The sequence below is a fragment of the Pithys albifrons genome, chromosome 3 (assembly GCF_047495875.1).
Source record: "Pithys albifrons albifrons isolate INPA30051 chromosome 3, PitAlb_v1, whole genome shotgun sequence".
Classification (NCBI taxonomy): domain Eukaryota; kingdom Metazoa; phylum Chordata; class Aves; order Passeriformes; family Thamnophilidae; genus Pithys; species Pithys albifrons.
The window spans coordinates 67,689,203-67,706,253 of NC_092460.1; the positions used below are offsets into that span (position 1 = coordinate 67,689,203).

Sequence of the window (17,051 nt, forward strand, 5' to 3'; positions counted from 1 at the left end):
TCCTTCACAGGGTTCTATCTTTTTTCCCCCCCCGTAATTATTGTATAATGAAAAATTTAACCACACACAGGTGGCAGGGTGCAGGTCACCCTCATCTGTATTAGTGGCCAGAGCTTTAGGGCAGTGTTTTTGCACTCTTCATGATTTGCAGTCTTTCCAGTGGATGCATAGACCTATCTATAGCTATTTTTTAAACAAAGCTATCATCCGCAACTTTAGAAGGGTCAATGACTTCCTCCCCTTTCACCCTTGTGAAGCCACAGCCCACAAGATGAAACCCATCCATCCTGTGTAGATGGCACAGAGCCATGTCCTTGCATCTGGAACTCAACTTTGCAATTGCAGTGTTGCCACCTCAAGGGGAGTCACAGAACATGCTCCCATGTACCTTAAAATAGACAACACTCAACACTAAAGACACTTGTTCATCAGGAGGGGAACTGTTTATTGGAACTGCTCAGGCTCAAGGACTCTGGTCATGGACATCACTAGTTGTACAAGGGAAAAACAAATTCTGAGTCTAAAAATAACACGTTTCTTTGAAGCATATCTCAAAATGGAGATTAAAAGCAATCACTTGCTGAATTTCCCAGACTTTTTCTGGACATTGCTGGACTTAGCACACTTCGTCTGAGCTAGAAATGACCACATTCTTTTTAGGCACATCCTGATTTAATGCCCAAGGTCAGTTCATTTCTGGGTCTGTGCAGTTACATCAAGATTTGTCAAATGCCCTGCAATGCGCAGGAACAGTTTCAACCAGATCAGGTTGCTCAGTGCCCCTTCCAGTGTGACCTTTCCAGGGGCAGGGCATACACCACATCTCTGGGCAACCTGTGCTACTGTTTCACTACTCTCTTTTAGTTTAAAAGTATTCCCCCTTGTCCTATCACAACAGGCCCTGCTAAAAATTTTGTCCCCATCTTTCTTATAAGCCTCCTTTAGGTACTGGGAGACAGCTATAAGGCCTCCCCACATCCTTCTCCAGTCTGAACAGCCCCAACTCTCAGCCTGTATTGATGGGAGCCCTCTGATGATCTGACCAGCCCTCTGACCACCTTTGTGACCCTCCTCTGGACTTGATCCAACAGATCCATATCTGTCCTATGCTGGGGACCCCAGATAAGGATGCAACACTCCAGGTGAGGTCTCACCAGAGCAGAGGGGCAGAATCACTCCCTTTGACCTGCTGGCCACACTTCTTTTGATGCAGCCTAGGACACAGCTGGCTTTTTGGGCAGCAAGCATACATTGCCAGCTCATGTGAAGCCTCTCCTCCACCAGCTCATGCACTTGAACCCCCAAGTTCTTCGCAGCAGGGCTACTCTCAATCTGTTCATGCCCCAGCCTGTGCTGATACTGGGGCCTGCCCCAATCCAGGTGTGGGACTATGCACTGGGCCTCATGAAAGCTTATGAGGTTCCCAGGGCCTGCTGCTCAAGTCAGTACTGATTGCTGATAACAGGCATGTGGGCTTCAAATTCCAGTTCTCAGAGGAGGCAAGTTATTTTTCAAGGCTCCACAAGATTCACATGTAGAGACCCGAACGTGGTTTTTCTTCAAGTTCTGTAAGCTTAAAGCACTCAGGGGTTCAATAATAAGGTCTCCAGGGCAAGGCAGCAAGCTGGCAAGTACCTGATTCCAGAGATACTCATCAGTTTATTAGTTTAGCTATGTTTTGTTGGTTGTCTTTCTGGGGTATTTTTACCCAAGTTTGACAAAAAGATGAGTTTTTTCTTTCAGCCTTCAGCATGGAACAGATCAGCTTCAGTATTTATGACAGAAATATTTCATATGATTCATGACTGGCAGTTTCTTCTTGTCATTGCTGACACTGTCGTAGAACAAAACAAGTCTCAACAAGGTACCCAGTGAATCCCAGCAAGCTTCCTTCACCTGCCTGTCGCTGGAATTGTGTTTGCCAGCTTGTCCTGCAGAGAGAAAATTTATTATACCACTGAGAAAGAGCCTTTAGAGCATTTCAGAGTCCTGCTATGGGCACTATTTCCAAAGACACACCGTTAGGCTGTCTGTGTGCTTTGGGCTTACTGCGCAGTTAGTAAGCTTACCAAGAGTTCTCAAAGAGAGAAGACGTGAATTCAACGGTGAACGGCCGGGAAACTGCTTCACACCTGATCGAAAATGGAGAAAAATTGGAAACACTGAGCTACGGATGTATTTCCTGTCACAGGAATTGCAACATAGTTGTGTTTGTATGGAGCATCAGTGGCATCTAGTGGCCATATCTAAAAGACCACCACGAATGAATATGAGCACAGAAAGACATGGTGTGGACTGAGACAGGGTTCATGTCACTGACCTGCTGGTGGCCATGGCTGCAAAACTTCTAGTAGCAAGATTTCATCTTTGTGGCCAGATATTGTAGCACTTTCACAGAAGTTGCTATCATGTCTTGCAGACTGCAATAGTGAAATACCCCTGCAACTCTGTCCATCACACCATCCTGAAGGTTCAGCAGCTGTGTGGGGCAACTTGCGCTTCACACATGCCACAAGAAGCATGTCTTGGGCATGAATGAAACACTTTCCAGCCTGTAAGGAAATCAGTGACTCAGCACTGGCTAGTGGGGAGAGAGAATGTGTCAAGCAACACCAAGTCATCTGGCACTCTGACGAGCAGAAAATAGTCCTTCTGTTTCCTCTGGAGAAGCCTCTTCTCCAGAAGCACTGGGGGGTGTCTTGGTTTGAGATAAGCAACTGCCAACCCCCCCAAGCACAGAGAGAAAAAGCCTCCCTCCTAACACCAGGGAAAGGGAGGAAAAGAGAGGGGAAAGAAAAAAAAAAACACTTCAAACTGCATTTATACTAAATCTACATATATTTTTCACAGAAAGAAAGAGACAATTAGAAGAGAGTACAAATATACACTCACACAAGTCTGCAACAACAAGTTCCCCACCTCAACTTCTTAACGAACACACAAATTCTACTGTCCTAACTACACATTACTTAAGAAGAAGCTTATTCCCCAGGGAGACAAACCCAAGCAGAAAGGAGAGACCCAGAACAACACATTTTACTTTCCTGAGGTACCCTGTGAGCCAGTGGTGGGCCTGGTCCTCTCCATCCCCCCTGGGACAGCATCGTGCGTCCTCCCAAGAGGAGGGCTGAGAAGCAACTGCCTTAACCACTCCCACACTGGTTCCTGCTTCCCTGGAGATGATGTCATAATGTGGTATGGAATACAAACTTACTGGCTAGAAGAGGTCAGCTGTTAGCTCAGCCCAGCTCAAGTCAGCTGACAGCTTCAGCCTAGTCCACACTTCAGAGCCCAAATCTAGGCCCACCTAGGTGAACCCATAACAGGGGGCCAGACAATAAGCAGTATTGTTGCAGCTGGGCAAAAGGTTTACTAGTGCAGGGGAAACAGTATAAAAATATACAGTATATATACAGTAATCAGGAGTTCAAACCAGCCTGATGTATGCCTAATGTAACTGACAGCCTGAGAACAAGCTTCAGGTTTAAAACTGTATTTGGGTGCAAATAAGGCAGCAGTAGATCCACCCACACTTAAAAAAAAAAAAAAAAGAAAAAAAAAAAAGAAAAAGAACTAAAAACAAAAAACCAAATCCCCCAAAAAACGAGTTTCATAAAAAGATTTAATTAGGAGAATAAGGGAAGCTGCAATTATAAGTCCCACTTGTGAAAAAATGGTACAATTTCTGACCCCACTTTCTCGCTCTTCTTCCACTGCTATCTTTGTGGTATGTCTGCACTGACGGGCACCTGCCCTTCAATCTGAGTCAATGTTTGTACACGTGTCATTTGGACATGCCACTGGAACTGCTGGGAAGGGAAAGCAAGGTGGAGGAGACATCACAGGCAGCAAGTGCAGGAGCAAAGCAACACCACTGTGTGTGTCTGAAACAGGGCTGAAAAACCACTCAGGAACTACTGCCCGTGAGTCCTCCAGCACTGCACAGGCTGTGTGAAGTGCTGGATCTGGGGCCCTCTGAGGGCCTGTAAGGATTTCCAGCCTGTTCCTACCTTCTGCCCCTTTGGGGGATCACTCCAGTCCAGTTCCATCATAACTCCCCAGCAAGAGAAGGCCAGTTAGCCTGGAAGGGAGGAATAACTATGAGGCTGGAAGTGAAAGCAAAGACCACAGAGGCAAATTGGCACACAGCAGGAAACACCATGACAACTGCTGCTTCAGGCTCACATTTTCTGGTGTTTATTGTTCTTTTCATTCTGTGCCCTGTCTCCATTATTCTTCTTCTTCTTATGTGAAGGAGAAAGTTTTGCTGCTGAACCTCTGTTTGTGGTCCCTGCTGTGCATGCAGCTGCCCAGATCAGCAGGCCTCCAGATGTTGAGGATGAGCCACTGGCCCAGCTATCCACCTCATCTCTATGTCATGTTCTCAACTCAGATAAAATCACATGACTAGCCCAAGAGAAGGCTGTCTCTGGAGGTACCAGATTCCTACAGGACTCCTATTTTAGGCATTTTCAACCATGAATGGTCACAGAAAAGATGCTGGGCTAAGACAACCAGCAGGGCTATCCTTATCTTCACAAAACCTCTCATCAAATACAAAGGCAATGAATGCAAGCAAGGGTTAGGAATTCACAAAGTGCACAAGCCAAACATAGAGTGGAATAGTTGCAATATTGAGTGCTGTGATGCAGAAAGCACCTGTCTTTCCTGATCCAGTACTCAAAAAATGAGGCACTGTTCAAAAAATTTCCCTGAGTTACAATTATATGTCAGAAAACCAGTAAGTGATAGTGGAAAAACATACACACCTTTGAGAGGAAAGACCAAGCAATGTTTCATGCAGAAACCCCTTCTATCAGACAGCAGGGCTGCTGCTGGAACACCAGACACAGAGAATTACGTCCCAATACTACTGCATTTTCGGGGGTGCACATGTACATCAGATCCCCTGCAAACTAGTGCAAGCCATGCTCTGAGCACACTTAGGCTTGCAGAGCTTTTGGGCTGACCCAGCAAGTCAGATCTGTGTTGCAGAGCTGCAGTAGGTTGCTGAGCTTTGGCTGGGGTTGCACGGCCACATCCATCCAGCAATGGCACACCTGACTGTCAGCAGCACTTCCTCACCTAGTTTTGGGGCAGTGTCATCACAGCCACATCCTCCCAAAGAGCTGATTCAGGCCAAGAGAAGTCAGGTGTGCCAGCAACGACTGCACATTTTACCCTGGCTGGTATTCGAGCATTTGCTCCCTTCTTGATGGCTCACAGTGCCAAGCGAGCCACAGTGAGCCTCATCAGAGGGCTCCTCACTGGCATCTCGATCCTGCTGGGGCAGGCTGGGAGCACCCCTGGGCTATCAAATGGGTGAAGGACATCATCAAAGGATGTGGCACCTGGCTCTCATCAGGCAAGTCCATGACCACTTTGAACACAGGAAGGATGAGCAGGGAGCAGCACATCATGGGTCTGATCCTTTCATTTGTTATTTACAACTAAACAACCTAAAAAGCAGCACAGGCACCAAGTTTGCTTTCCCTCAAAATTTCTTGTGCCTTTTGCCTGGATGGGTTTCTTCTTCCCCCTCCCAAACTTTCCATCCGTATGCATCATCTCTCACACTATCACCACACCTGCCTGCTTCTTTGTGGTAAGCCAGTGTGGTTTGGTGAGGTTTTATCAGAAAAAAGACTTGCAAACTTTAGTGGTTCTTTTCAAATCTGTGGTGAGCCAGTAAGAGCTGTGTGCTGCCTGTAGGATGAAACACAGTTAAAGCAGCATCCTGCAGGCTGGGCCTGGGCATGGTCTAACACTGCAAACCACCTCTATGTCCTAAATTATGTTAAGTATTTTCTATCAGCTTGTGCAAGGCCTGAGAGTTCTTCAGTAGGGGAGGTTCAGAAGACACCGTTCACACACACACTTTCCTGCAGTGTACTGGATCCACCTCTCACACGCACAACCCTCGCAAACACCTTCCAAAGGGTGCTGTTAACACAGAGGTGTTCAAAGGTGTCCAAGCAGCTTCTGGCTGCCTGAGAAACCACCCACATGGCCAGTCCCTGCTGGCTGATGACACATGGACTTGTGGGTGATGGCCTAGGATGCCTGCGCATCTCTCATCACTGCAGGGCTTCACGACAAACCCCTGCCTCAACCAAATCTTCCACCAACAAAAAGTGAGTAAAACTGGAGCAAAGCATTGGCAAGGATAGGGATGCATGAGGATGAGTTTCTGTCTCTTCATGCTTCAGTGGAGCTGGTGTCTGGTGACATTGACTCCCTGCCACTCAGACAGATGCAACTGCTGCCCATGGATAGGCATGAGGTAACTCATCACAAACAAGGTCAAGGAAAACTACAGTATGGTGAAGCCACTCACCTTATTTCTGTATGAAAAAATTACATCATTTAAAATACATGCTGTGAAGGTTTGAAATAGTTTTTAAGTTCTGAATTTGGAACATGAACTTCTACCTAAATTGGAAATATCAGTGTAAAGGGCTGCCTTCTACTTTTGCTTGAAATAATGTTTTGTTGCTTTTCTAGCAACCATTCAGGTTCTTTTAAATGGATTCTGGTAGGATCAAATTTTTGCTATAGTTGCAGCTGTGGATGAAATCAACTTTTCTGACAGGAATTCTGAAAAACTGATTTCTACCATCTAGTGCTTTTACCTCCAAGGTGCAGACAATTTCAAATAATCTCAGAATAGCTTTGGGCCTGTTTCCACTTGCAGGACTCTTAAGTGTCTTCAAAATGGAATCAAATGCCCACTCCTTGAAAGCTTCCCTTTGATGATGGTGCAACAATCTGATTCTAATACTTAACTAAAAAAAAAAAAAGACATTCAGTCAAATTGAAGAGAGCATTAGTACAAGCAGGCCTCAAGGAAAACAAAATATTTATGGAGGCGACTCCCACCAACATACTTCCCCGCATCCTCAGTGCTGCAATGCCACTGTTCCAAGCACAGCTTCATCATCAGACCTCATTTGCTGAAGGGATTCTTTAGGGAAAAATAAGGGAAGCATTTGTGGAGTTCCCTGGACCTCAGATTATTGTTCCATTCAGCGCTAAGTGAGGAAGTTGCCTTTGCTGTGTGTTCAACAGGCAGATTTCAGATAGAGAGTGAACATTCTCTGAAGTACTGAAATGTATCTTTGAGGTAGCTAAAATGACGTTCTATTTTCTCACTGAGCAGTACTTAAAGAAAATTTCCTGCAGCAAGCAGCATCAAACTAATACACTGAGTTGCTGTGGTTCCTCTGCCTCAATCCTAACATTCCAAATACGGGACCCTGAGTGCACACTCAGCAATTATTGATTAGTTCTGAATTGCTAGAATGTGTTCTGATGTCTTTATTTCCCCAGACCTATATCCCTGCAAAACTTTCTGATTTTCCACTGCTTAATCACTTCTTAAATGTTGAAAATTCATACACGTACTTGCAACATTTTAGCAGTTTTTGCAGGTTGACAGTCCTTTTATTTTTACTGGCTCAGCATACAGCTGCATGATACACTGAAGCTAAGAAAAATTGGGGAGGATGATTCACAGTAAAATTTTGAGAACTCCATTTCTTCTAAATCAATGCAGAAACAATTCACATACAGTCCATGATCACTGACTAAATTCTACATTATTTTAAATTTACTTAGCACTATAAGTAATCATTAGTGACAATACTACTATAATCTGGAAATAAGGCAGGGGCAAGATCTGATCTACATCCATTTTATATTTATGGTGTTCATACTTGAATATTATTTTAAATGCATACACTTGCATAAAACAGCAAAATAAAACCATCCCCACAACAATGAACAAGGTATATTGTACAGCTCTTAAGTTATGGTATACAGTAAAATTGATATCACATACTATAGGTTATGGGATACATTAATAAATAGACAATAATATATTAATTTTGAAATTTAACAAAGAATTTCAAAAAGCAAGTAAGATATTACATAGAAAGGGGCTGATTCATCACTACTATTTTTACCCCAGTTTAAAATAATGGCCCTTCCATGCCACAGAAAACTTGAAAACAAGGAAATGAATCACATTCTTTACACACAATTCAGCAGAGCTACAATATGTTTTAAGAGCAACCTGAAATTCTGGGAGTTTAAGTGCTTGATTTTGCAACCCTAAAGTTGAATTATCCACAGTTCCTCTGCCTGCCTCCATAATATATATACATACACACATGTATATATACACATATATAGCACTTGTCATATGGTGTTCACCAGCTTTGCACTTTTTGATTTGGAAGTAAATACTCAGTTTATCACTTTGCCATTGTTCTTTCACACCAAAAAGAAACCATGCCATAGAAGCCCACAGGTCCAGCCCACTTATTTAGTAGCCAATGTAATGGCTTTTAATGGGAAGTGGCACTCTAAGTATCTAATTTCTCTGTTTATACAATTTAAAACCCTAAACTACTTTGGAACATTCATATATTTTACCTACTATAAGCTAGCAAATATTATTTAACTACAAGTCTAATCTAGATAATAGCTTTTAAGTCCAATGAAACCAAGATGTTCCATAGTAATAATAATACAACTACACATACAGTTGTACCTAATTCCTAATTTTACAGTGCCACAACTCTCCAGCAGTAACAGAAACATATGTATGTACAGATGTAACAGAAAAGGTGCAAACCAGTGCTGTGGATGGACTCACAGCTGCTATTTTTATGCTCACCGATCATATTAAACAGTATCGGCAGAGAATTGCTGTGGGGAGAAGCATAAAATGCTGCTCAAGAATATCTGAAGCCAGATGTCAGGGGGTGACACTTTTGATTGTTAGGGCTGCTTGTGCTTCTGTTAAGTCATGGCTTCTTCAGCTCTCATGGAGCATGAGGATGAAGTCTAAGGGGGAAGCTGCACAACAGTCACAAAAACTCTTACACCTATCTGCTGCACTGGACAGTATGTCCTTCGAGCTCAGAAAGACAGGAGGCAGCCAGGGGGGCTGAGGGGTTAAAGGCAGCTGGTGATCTAATGTCTGAGTTAGATTTAAAGAAACAGCATGCTTTGCACTGCAATTTAATGTTTATTTCACAAAGGACCATCAGAACTGACAATAGGGTGTCAGGGTGCCTTTTTATCACTAATCCATCCCATAACAACACAGGAACACAATTTTCAAAGACACCTATTTATGCATCTGGTAACCACTTTTGCCCCCACTACTTAATTAAAGATTAGAAACACTTTGGGACACATATGCATGCACATATTGGAAAAAAAAAGGTAATATAATTTTTTTTGTTGCTGTCAGCAACAGAAAGCACCAGGTGATGTATCATCGTTTCCTGGTCCCACTGTTGCCATTAGCAGACTTATTGAAACTTCTGCTCATTTGTGGGAAGTGTACAGTTGGTGTTCTCTCAGTGGGGCCATACAGCCCTAAATTCCTGGCTGTAGCTGACTTTCGAAGAGGCTTGACACTGGGAAAAGGATTGAAGACTTGTGACTTTGGGTTCCCAGGCTGGGGCAATTTAGCCAAGTTTCCACTGTCTCTGGATGAGGTGGACAACTCTGATAAATGTAGCTGGCTGGACTGAGAGAGTGTTGACTCAGCATCAGTTTTGCTATCTGAGGTGAGTTCCAGTGTTTCCAGTTTTAGCTGAACCACTGACATGTTTGTACTGCTGTCCACTGAGACTGGCTCAGACGACTGCTGATCAGCTTTCTGAGTAGTCCTGTCATCCAAACCACCACCTTCTTTTTCTCCAAAGTCAGAATGTTTGGAAGTCTCCTCCTTTGCACCAGGACTATTTGTTTTACAGCTCTCACTTTGCTCATCTATCAGCCCTATGGTATCCCCGTAGCCCAGCTGGCCTTTGGCCCTTGCAATATTTTTCCGATGAACTCGTATGTGAGTGCGCCACGGAGAGTTCAGTTTTGCTTTAAGATCTTCTTGGGGAATGGGAGACATCTTTCCTGTAGCATGACTTGGGATGTGAATAACAGCATTTTTGAGAGACCTGTTATTCAATTTCATCTTCTTTCCTAGAAGGAGGTGGTTTATCACTGGGGAATGGTTTACCTGAGAAGGGAGGAGGCTGGTAACTGGCCCCTTGTCTGAAAGAAAGCATTTAAAAGAAATAGACTACTGTTAAAGAGCAAAACAGAGTAATGTTCTAAGGATGCAACACCAAATTTGATGCCTCTCTATAGCAAAGGTATGCAGGACTGAATGCTACTTAAAAAAACCCCACAAACCCAAACTTAAAAATTATCATTGAATTTCACTATGTCTTGGAGTTGAACACAAAGCTGTACCTTCTATGATAAGCATTTCTTGTCCTCCCTCCCTGCTTTGCACTTATGAATAAATCCTAAGCCAAGAATATCATGAAAATAAATCATAAAAACATTAGGTTCTTGATTTTTGAAGTAGCACTCCTTCATTACTCTTCCAGCTGTGAGAGGCAATTCAGTCTCCATACGAGGTCAATCAAGTAAGCCTCTCCATGAGGCTTGAATGAGTGGAGCATAAATCAAAGTACTTTTAATGGATAAACTGTATCTTATTAAACCAGATGAGTGGACTCAGAATTAGTAATTAGATGAAAGTTTGATTAAATTACAAACCCAGCCCTGCATCATGATTAGTAAGATTAGAAAGGTTTTTAGGGGGGTAGGGATTGGCAATCCTTGGGAATCAACATTTTCCTGTTTGCACTGTTTCTGTTGCCTACAGCCTTTGTTCAAAGCTAATACTTCCCTAATATTTAGATACAAATTCCTTACAAATTAAGAAAAATTGCAGCTCCATGTATTCTAATGCTCCTGGTAGCACAGGTTTAGACAGTCTAGAAAAGAAGCAAAAATTCTCCACAGTGACCTATTTGCACGGTTCAGTGCTGACTTAGAGAAATGACACCTAAGTGGGGTGGAATGAGCAGGGTGGCCTGTGCACACCCACTAAAACCTTCAGCTGTGCTGTTCATGCCAATCCCTGCACTGCTGAGTCTGCCAGTAAGGGAAATGGACTCTGTAACCTGGATTGCCAAATAAGGGACTCATGTTCAGTGCAGTCCTCCCAACAGTTGCCAGCCACAGCAGAGCACCTAAGCCAGCTCCTTCAGCTGTATAATTTGTCATGCCCAGATGAATTCAGAGGAGTTCAAATAATACAGACCAGCTAGAAATCTATCTGCCAGTGTCTGAAGCATCTTCATCTCCCCATTCACGTTTTCCAGTGCATCAGTATGTCAATTCCAAGAATGCCAAAGATTTAAAGTTTCTAATCAGAGAGATCATTCACCATGCACTCAGATAGCAAAGACACTTTAAATACCATTGTTCAGTTGGTCCCTGGGACCTAAAAAAATCCCAGGGTCATCATCTTCAGATCCTGACAAGAGAAGAAAAAATATCACCTTCTCATTTTCTGTCTGTATGAAGTGGTACCCACTTTATTACTAATGTGTTACATATCCCATCAGTCTTTCTGATTTTGCCTATTTGAGTGAATGTTTGAGTCATTTGCCTTGCCAGTAAATGAAGCATGTTTCAACATTACCTGCTCTGATATACACATGATGAACCTGCTGTTGCTGCTTCTTCTTTATCCTGGAATATTGCTTTTTCAGTGCATTAATATCAGTGGTCATACGCTCCATCATCATGCTGTTAAAAGCAGCATGATAGTCACTTCGGCAGGAGTCTATTGCGCCTGGACTTAATTCTGCAATGTTACTGGAACCAAGACTTTGCTCTTCATTCTGATCTGTATAAGGTGAGAATAAAGTGGAGGTGAGGAGTAAATTGGCATACTCGAGAGTTTCACAGATTATTTACAGGGGAAATCGGTGTCTGATTCCTATCATCCTTTTTAACTCTAGTCTTTAATTTAAAATTTATTATAATATGTAACATTTATTATAATATGTATATTTAACTAAGTTGTCCTATTACTACTGCTTAAGAATAGCAACGATTTAAGGGCAGGTTAAAGAGTACAAAAGTCAATCAACATGGCAATCCAAAGTTACAAGCACATTCCTTTAAATATCCAAAAGTACATCAGGCCACCACTGCAGTAATTCAGTAACTAATTATTAAACACTCAGTTGGTAAAAGTGGCCAACAATGCAAGTTATGAAATACATTACAGTCAAGCAGGCACAAGATTCAACAACAGCCCCAGTGACACCCCCAAGAAGCATCAAGAAACAGTTAAAACACGACAGGGAGAAACCTGCTAGCAGCAACAAAAGAGATAGGTGCAGAGCAGCTGAGGGTCACACAACTTGAGAGTGCCTCTGACAAACAGCTGCAGAGCAAGAGCAACAGGGCAATTTATTTTCACAGCTGTTTCTGATGCACCACCAACCTGGCACTCCAGGGTCAGGGGATAATTCTTTTCAAGGGATGTTTATTTGTCTTTGGCTTAGTTTGCAACAGCAGTTTGATGTTCTGATTAAGTGCTAGCTTGAAGCAGCAGGTAGAGACTTACAGTCCCTCGGGAAGGGAAAATCAAAACACCACAGCAATCAAGACAAAAATTGCAGCTTATAGGTCTCAGCAAAACCAAGACAGAAGAACAATGAAGTGTTATCAGGTAACAGCAACTGCTACATAGTCTGGGGTTTTCTGGTGGTAAGGTGGAGGTGAGTTAAGTAAAAATGGCCTCTCACAGGATAATTATGAAATAACTGTCATTCCATACCGGCTGCTACAAGTTAACGAATTATCTTTGCTTTTCTTGTATGTATCAGAACTTTGCTCTCCTTGTGGAGCTTGCACAGATGTACATACCATTCTGTCAAGACACTTTATTTCCATGTAGAGGGATTGGAAAAGCAGTGACATTTTGTCAAACATCCTAAACCATACCAATTTTCTTTTTTTACTGTGAATACATCCAAACCCAAAAATAATCTGAAGGTTTGGACAAAAGGGCAATGAAATGATGTGCAGAATTCATTCACTGATCGGTTCCAGTATTTGCCACGCATAGGCGAACAAAAGTCAAGATGGCTTATTACATGTACACTCTTCAGAAAATGCTGACTACTTAATTGCTGTCTTGGAAGTATGTATGGATTTAGGGTGGACTGTTTTCCATGCATCTGCTTCTGTTGTTGGTGGGCAACATTATGGGGTTGTTTTGTTTACCATTACTGAAGTCAATCCTTAATTCACACTGCCATTTACTGTATACCTACAGGTTCCAACTTGACTTTGAAGACATCAACAACTGCAAGGCACATCATTTGGAACCTGCTGTAACCTCTATGTGCATACAAAACACATTTGCCACAGCAGCTTTCACAGGCAAGGCTACAGTTTCTGCAAGGTTGTGCAGATTTAACTGCACTTTCCAAAATTAACAAAATCACTTTTACCTTTCATCTGTTTTTGGTATTTTTGGAGCTCTGGTGCCAAAAACCCACTTAATGGTCCAAGACAGCCAATTGCATTTGCAATTGAGTCTTCATCATCCAAGTCATTCTCTTCATCACTGTCTCTCGTTCTGCCTAACCTTCTGTCAAATGAGAACATAAGAGAAGTTAACAAAGCAACATTCTTAAATATGAACACTACCACACATCTTTATCTTCTTCAGGAGCATACAAGGGAGAGTGCCATCTGCCTTTTCAATTCTATGTAAACAATAACCCTCTATGCCATAAACAGTGCATTTCAAACTTACCCTGAAAATGAAGTTGATTTTACTGCTGCAGGGAAAGGAGTAATGTTGTATGTGTATTTCTCCCTTAGTTCTGCCAGTTGTGGGAAGGGAAACTGAGCCATGGTATAAACAGTCTAGGGTGGGGGAAAAAAAAACAACACATCTTTAAATTTTTTGATTTAACGAACAGTCCCACAAAAGATTTCTCCATGAAAAGACTTTCAGAGTCTTGCAGTATCAAAGGATGCACATTCTTGCACTTTCTTATAAGAAAATGGTCTATTTTTATGATTCTGTCCGTATTTCCTGCAAGACTGATTCACTAGAAGAATACATGATTTGGAGGGGAAAAAAAGGAACTGGTGACATGAGCTGTAGGATCCTTCTCATTTCCTATACTCATTTAATAATTATTGTCTATCCCCTCCTTGCCAGCAAACCAGAAATCTTCCTCCTCCAATTATGATTTCACTTACATGAATGCATCACTGAGGATTTGGGGATCTTCCAGAAGACATATATTTCTTCTCAAGTATTCAACAGGGTATTAACACTAGCATAGACAGGAAGGGGCAGATCCTCACTTGATGTGGATTGCTAACAGACCGTTACTTCACCTAAGCAGCCACAAGTGCTTGGGAGAAGGAAATCACCTCAACACAAAAAATTATAGCCAAAGAGGAAGGATCGAACATTATCCAACTAGCTTTTCTCCTCTTAGTTTCTGGTTTTGATGTTTTGTGGATTGGTTTGTGGGGGGTAAAGGTGGGGTTTGTTGGGGTGGAGGTAGTTGTTTTGTTGTTTTTTTTTTTAATGAGGTCATAAAAAAACTCATACATTTTATTTAAGGCAACATTTGGAGTTAAAGAAGATACAGAGTTGCAAATGCATTTGCTTGTAGCATTACTGTTGCTTAAGTCACCATCCAACCTGGCATAAAGACACATTGTATTCATTGAAATACCACTGCTGATTTGTTCCTACCTATTCAGCTGGCTGTTTTTTCCTATTTTTGTACACTATTCAAGACTTTCAATCAACTGACACACAATCCACTGGGGGTCTCAACATCAGAAGAAAAAAACCCCAAAATATAATTTCTCATAGTTTCTCTGAAATATTACAGCTTTTCCACATCCTGAAAATTAGGTGCCTTTTGAAAGACAGTACCATAAAATTTTCTCATTAGCTATGACAGGAAATCTTTACTTAACACCACAGCAGAAAAAGACATGTCAGTGACATTTTCATCTGAAGGTGAACAGCCTCTGTTAAGAAGAAAGGAAATTCTAAATAATTTCTACATAATCCATTCTTGAACCATGCCTTGTCTGTGCTAAATACACTAAGGAAAATTGTAAACATGAATTCAGTACTAGACCTTTCCTGACAGAAGGGGGGGAAAAATGTTTTGCTAACAGCACTGATGTAAGCAGAAAGAACACCCTTCTCTGGATCAGGCACAGAACATGCATCTCCTCAACAGGCTTCTGTGTGAGAATGCTTTTACAGTTCAAGCCATGTAGAGACTGCAACGAAAGGAAGATGCCTTCAAAAACCCAGAGCACCAACTGCAGTTTTGCCACTCCATTAAACTACAATGCTACTGTGAAAGAAAAATATTCTCTAGGGCCTGAAGAGTGATACCCCAGGAGTCTAATAGACAAAAGAATTTTATGATCTGGAGAAAGACCTACCTTCAGCCCAACATTTCTGCCTGTTTGTTTGATCTCCACCACACTTTCCTGTTTGGGTTTTTTTAGTTCCATATGTGTCAACTCTTTCCCTTCATAGAGAAGGGGGTTTGTCTGGAATTAATTTCTACTCTTTATGTCAACAGCCTTTGCAGGTAACTTGTTCCATATGCTACTTACCTTTTAAGTGAAACCGTCAACTATGAGTCCTCCATTTACTCCTTGTACCTACTGTTTTACATTATGCTTTAGCTTTTGCCTCCAATCTGTGTCTCTTCCAGATGATCCTCTACAATTTCTTTCATTCAGCACACACATTTTTAGCTTAATTATAAGTTATCAGATTATATAACTATAGGTCTTGCTTGCCACCCGGCTGAGATCCACAAACAAGTTTTATGCTGATGTAAAGTTCCACTGGAAGTTACAAATATATTGTCAATCAACACCTCTGATATTACCCCAGCAACACTTCAGCATCAAAGTATTCTGTTTCTACTTTGTACAGTCTTGGATGCCATTTGGTTCGTCCTGGGAAAACTGTGCTAGAGGGAAATGGTCTACACACAAAGCATGATGCAGCAAAGCTTGGTATCTTATTTATGGCCATAAGGGACAGATTCTGGAAACAAGAAAAGAGACAAGGAAAAAAACCCCTTCATTCTCACCTTGAATCATCTGACAATCCTTTGCCTTACCCTAAAAATGCAATAGCATCTACACTCTCTGCAGAACACCATATGGTAGCTGTGGCTTCCCAAAGAGATTAAGCTGCTTTGCAGACAGCTCAAACACACTTGCCTCAAGAGCTGCCCCACATGCGTTTAAAGCTCTTCTCTCCTTTCACTTTCATGAAGAAAATGAAACAAAAAACCAATACAAAAACAAACCCAAAAGATAACAGAAAAAGTGCTAAAGTAGAAATTTAATAGTGAATACCATCAAATCAGGGTACCTGTCTACGGAGAGAGTCTAAAATGCTAGAGTGCCACAGATTAAACCTATTCCTCTCCATCCTAAGCGATGCTTCTTCTTCTTTTGGCTTTTCATCTCCTCTACACTTTAATGTTTCTAGGTACACAAACTGAGTTAGTTTAGCTGCTTATAAAAATGCTTGCTTTCTGAGAAGGCATGAAAGCACGGATCCAATGTAGCACACGCTGTTTAGAACATTTGCAGACACCTGGTGTACAGCCTTCTATCTGCATTATTAACAGGCCAGTAAAATTACATTTCTGAATACTGTATTTAACTTCTAGACCTGAATACATACCCAGTCTAGAATTGGATGAGTACAGCACTCACCTTTTATTAAACTGTTCAATCTGAAAAAGGAAGGAGCTGTAGGCTTGCTTGCTTCTCCAATCCCTTCACACCCTCCTCAGTAAAACATTTTAAGAACTCTTGCCACGACACAAGGGCCAAATCTGCAAAAGCTTTATTCCTTCAATCCTAGGCGCACGTACTGCCTGCATGGGAGGGATAAACTTACAGCAGCTATACAAGCTGGTGGAAAGAATGAGAACGAGTCCTCTGACCTGCTTTAGACATCTGCTCTGTCAACACTTCCCTTGAAGGATCAGTTGGCCCTCACTCCTCTGACTCCCAAAGGAAACAAGCCTTTTAGAGCACAATTTGTTTTGTCGAGAAGTGTCTGTTACTCTTCATTGGCTTAAGTGAGCCTGGATAAGTACTTCAGATGCAAATTTAAGTGTTATGCAAGTCTA

General features: G+C 42.0%; 1 protein-coding gene and 1 long non-coding RNA gene across 10 annotated transcripts in view; both read right to left on the reverse strand.

The window, feature by feature from the left end:
* Positions 1-1,566: 1,566 nt before the first annotated feature.
* LOC139669482 (uncharacterized) lies at positions 1,567-2,421 on the reverse strand. Its single transcript, XR_011697268.1, has 3 exons — positions 2,321-2,421; positions 2,070-2,132; positions 1,567-1,931 (listed from the first exon to the last, which is right to left on the reverse strand). It is a non-coding gene; the product is annotated as an uncharacterized lncRNA (long non-coding RNA).
* A 5,256-nt stretch (positions 2,422-7,677) lies between these two features.
* The window catches only part of TBC1D30 (TBC1 domain family member 30), a 49,209-nt gene continuing 39,835 nt past the window's right edge, over positions 7,678-17,051 (reverse strand). For 6 of the 9 annotated variants that reach the window (XM_071552287.1, XM_071552284.1, XM_071552283.1 and 3 more), the window contains 5 exons: positions 13,652-13,764; positions 13,344-13,483; positions 11,516-11,722; positions 11,291-11,347; positions 7,678-10,068 (listed from right to left, as the gene is read on the reverse strand). In XM_071552287.1, the coding sequence (XP_071408388.1) occupies positions 9,287-10,068; positions 11,291-11,347; positions 11,516-11,722; positions 13,344-13,483; positions 13,652-13,764 (1,299 nt within the window). In that variant the 3' untranslated portion in view covers positions 7,678-9,286. The remainder of the gene's footprint in view (positions 10,069-11,290; positions 11,348-11,515; positions 11,723-13,343; positions 13,484-13,651; positions 13,765-17,051) is intronic. The other 3 variants (XM_071552286.1, XM_071552285.1, XM_071552290.1) reach the window with 1 other exon arrangement.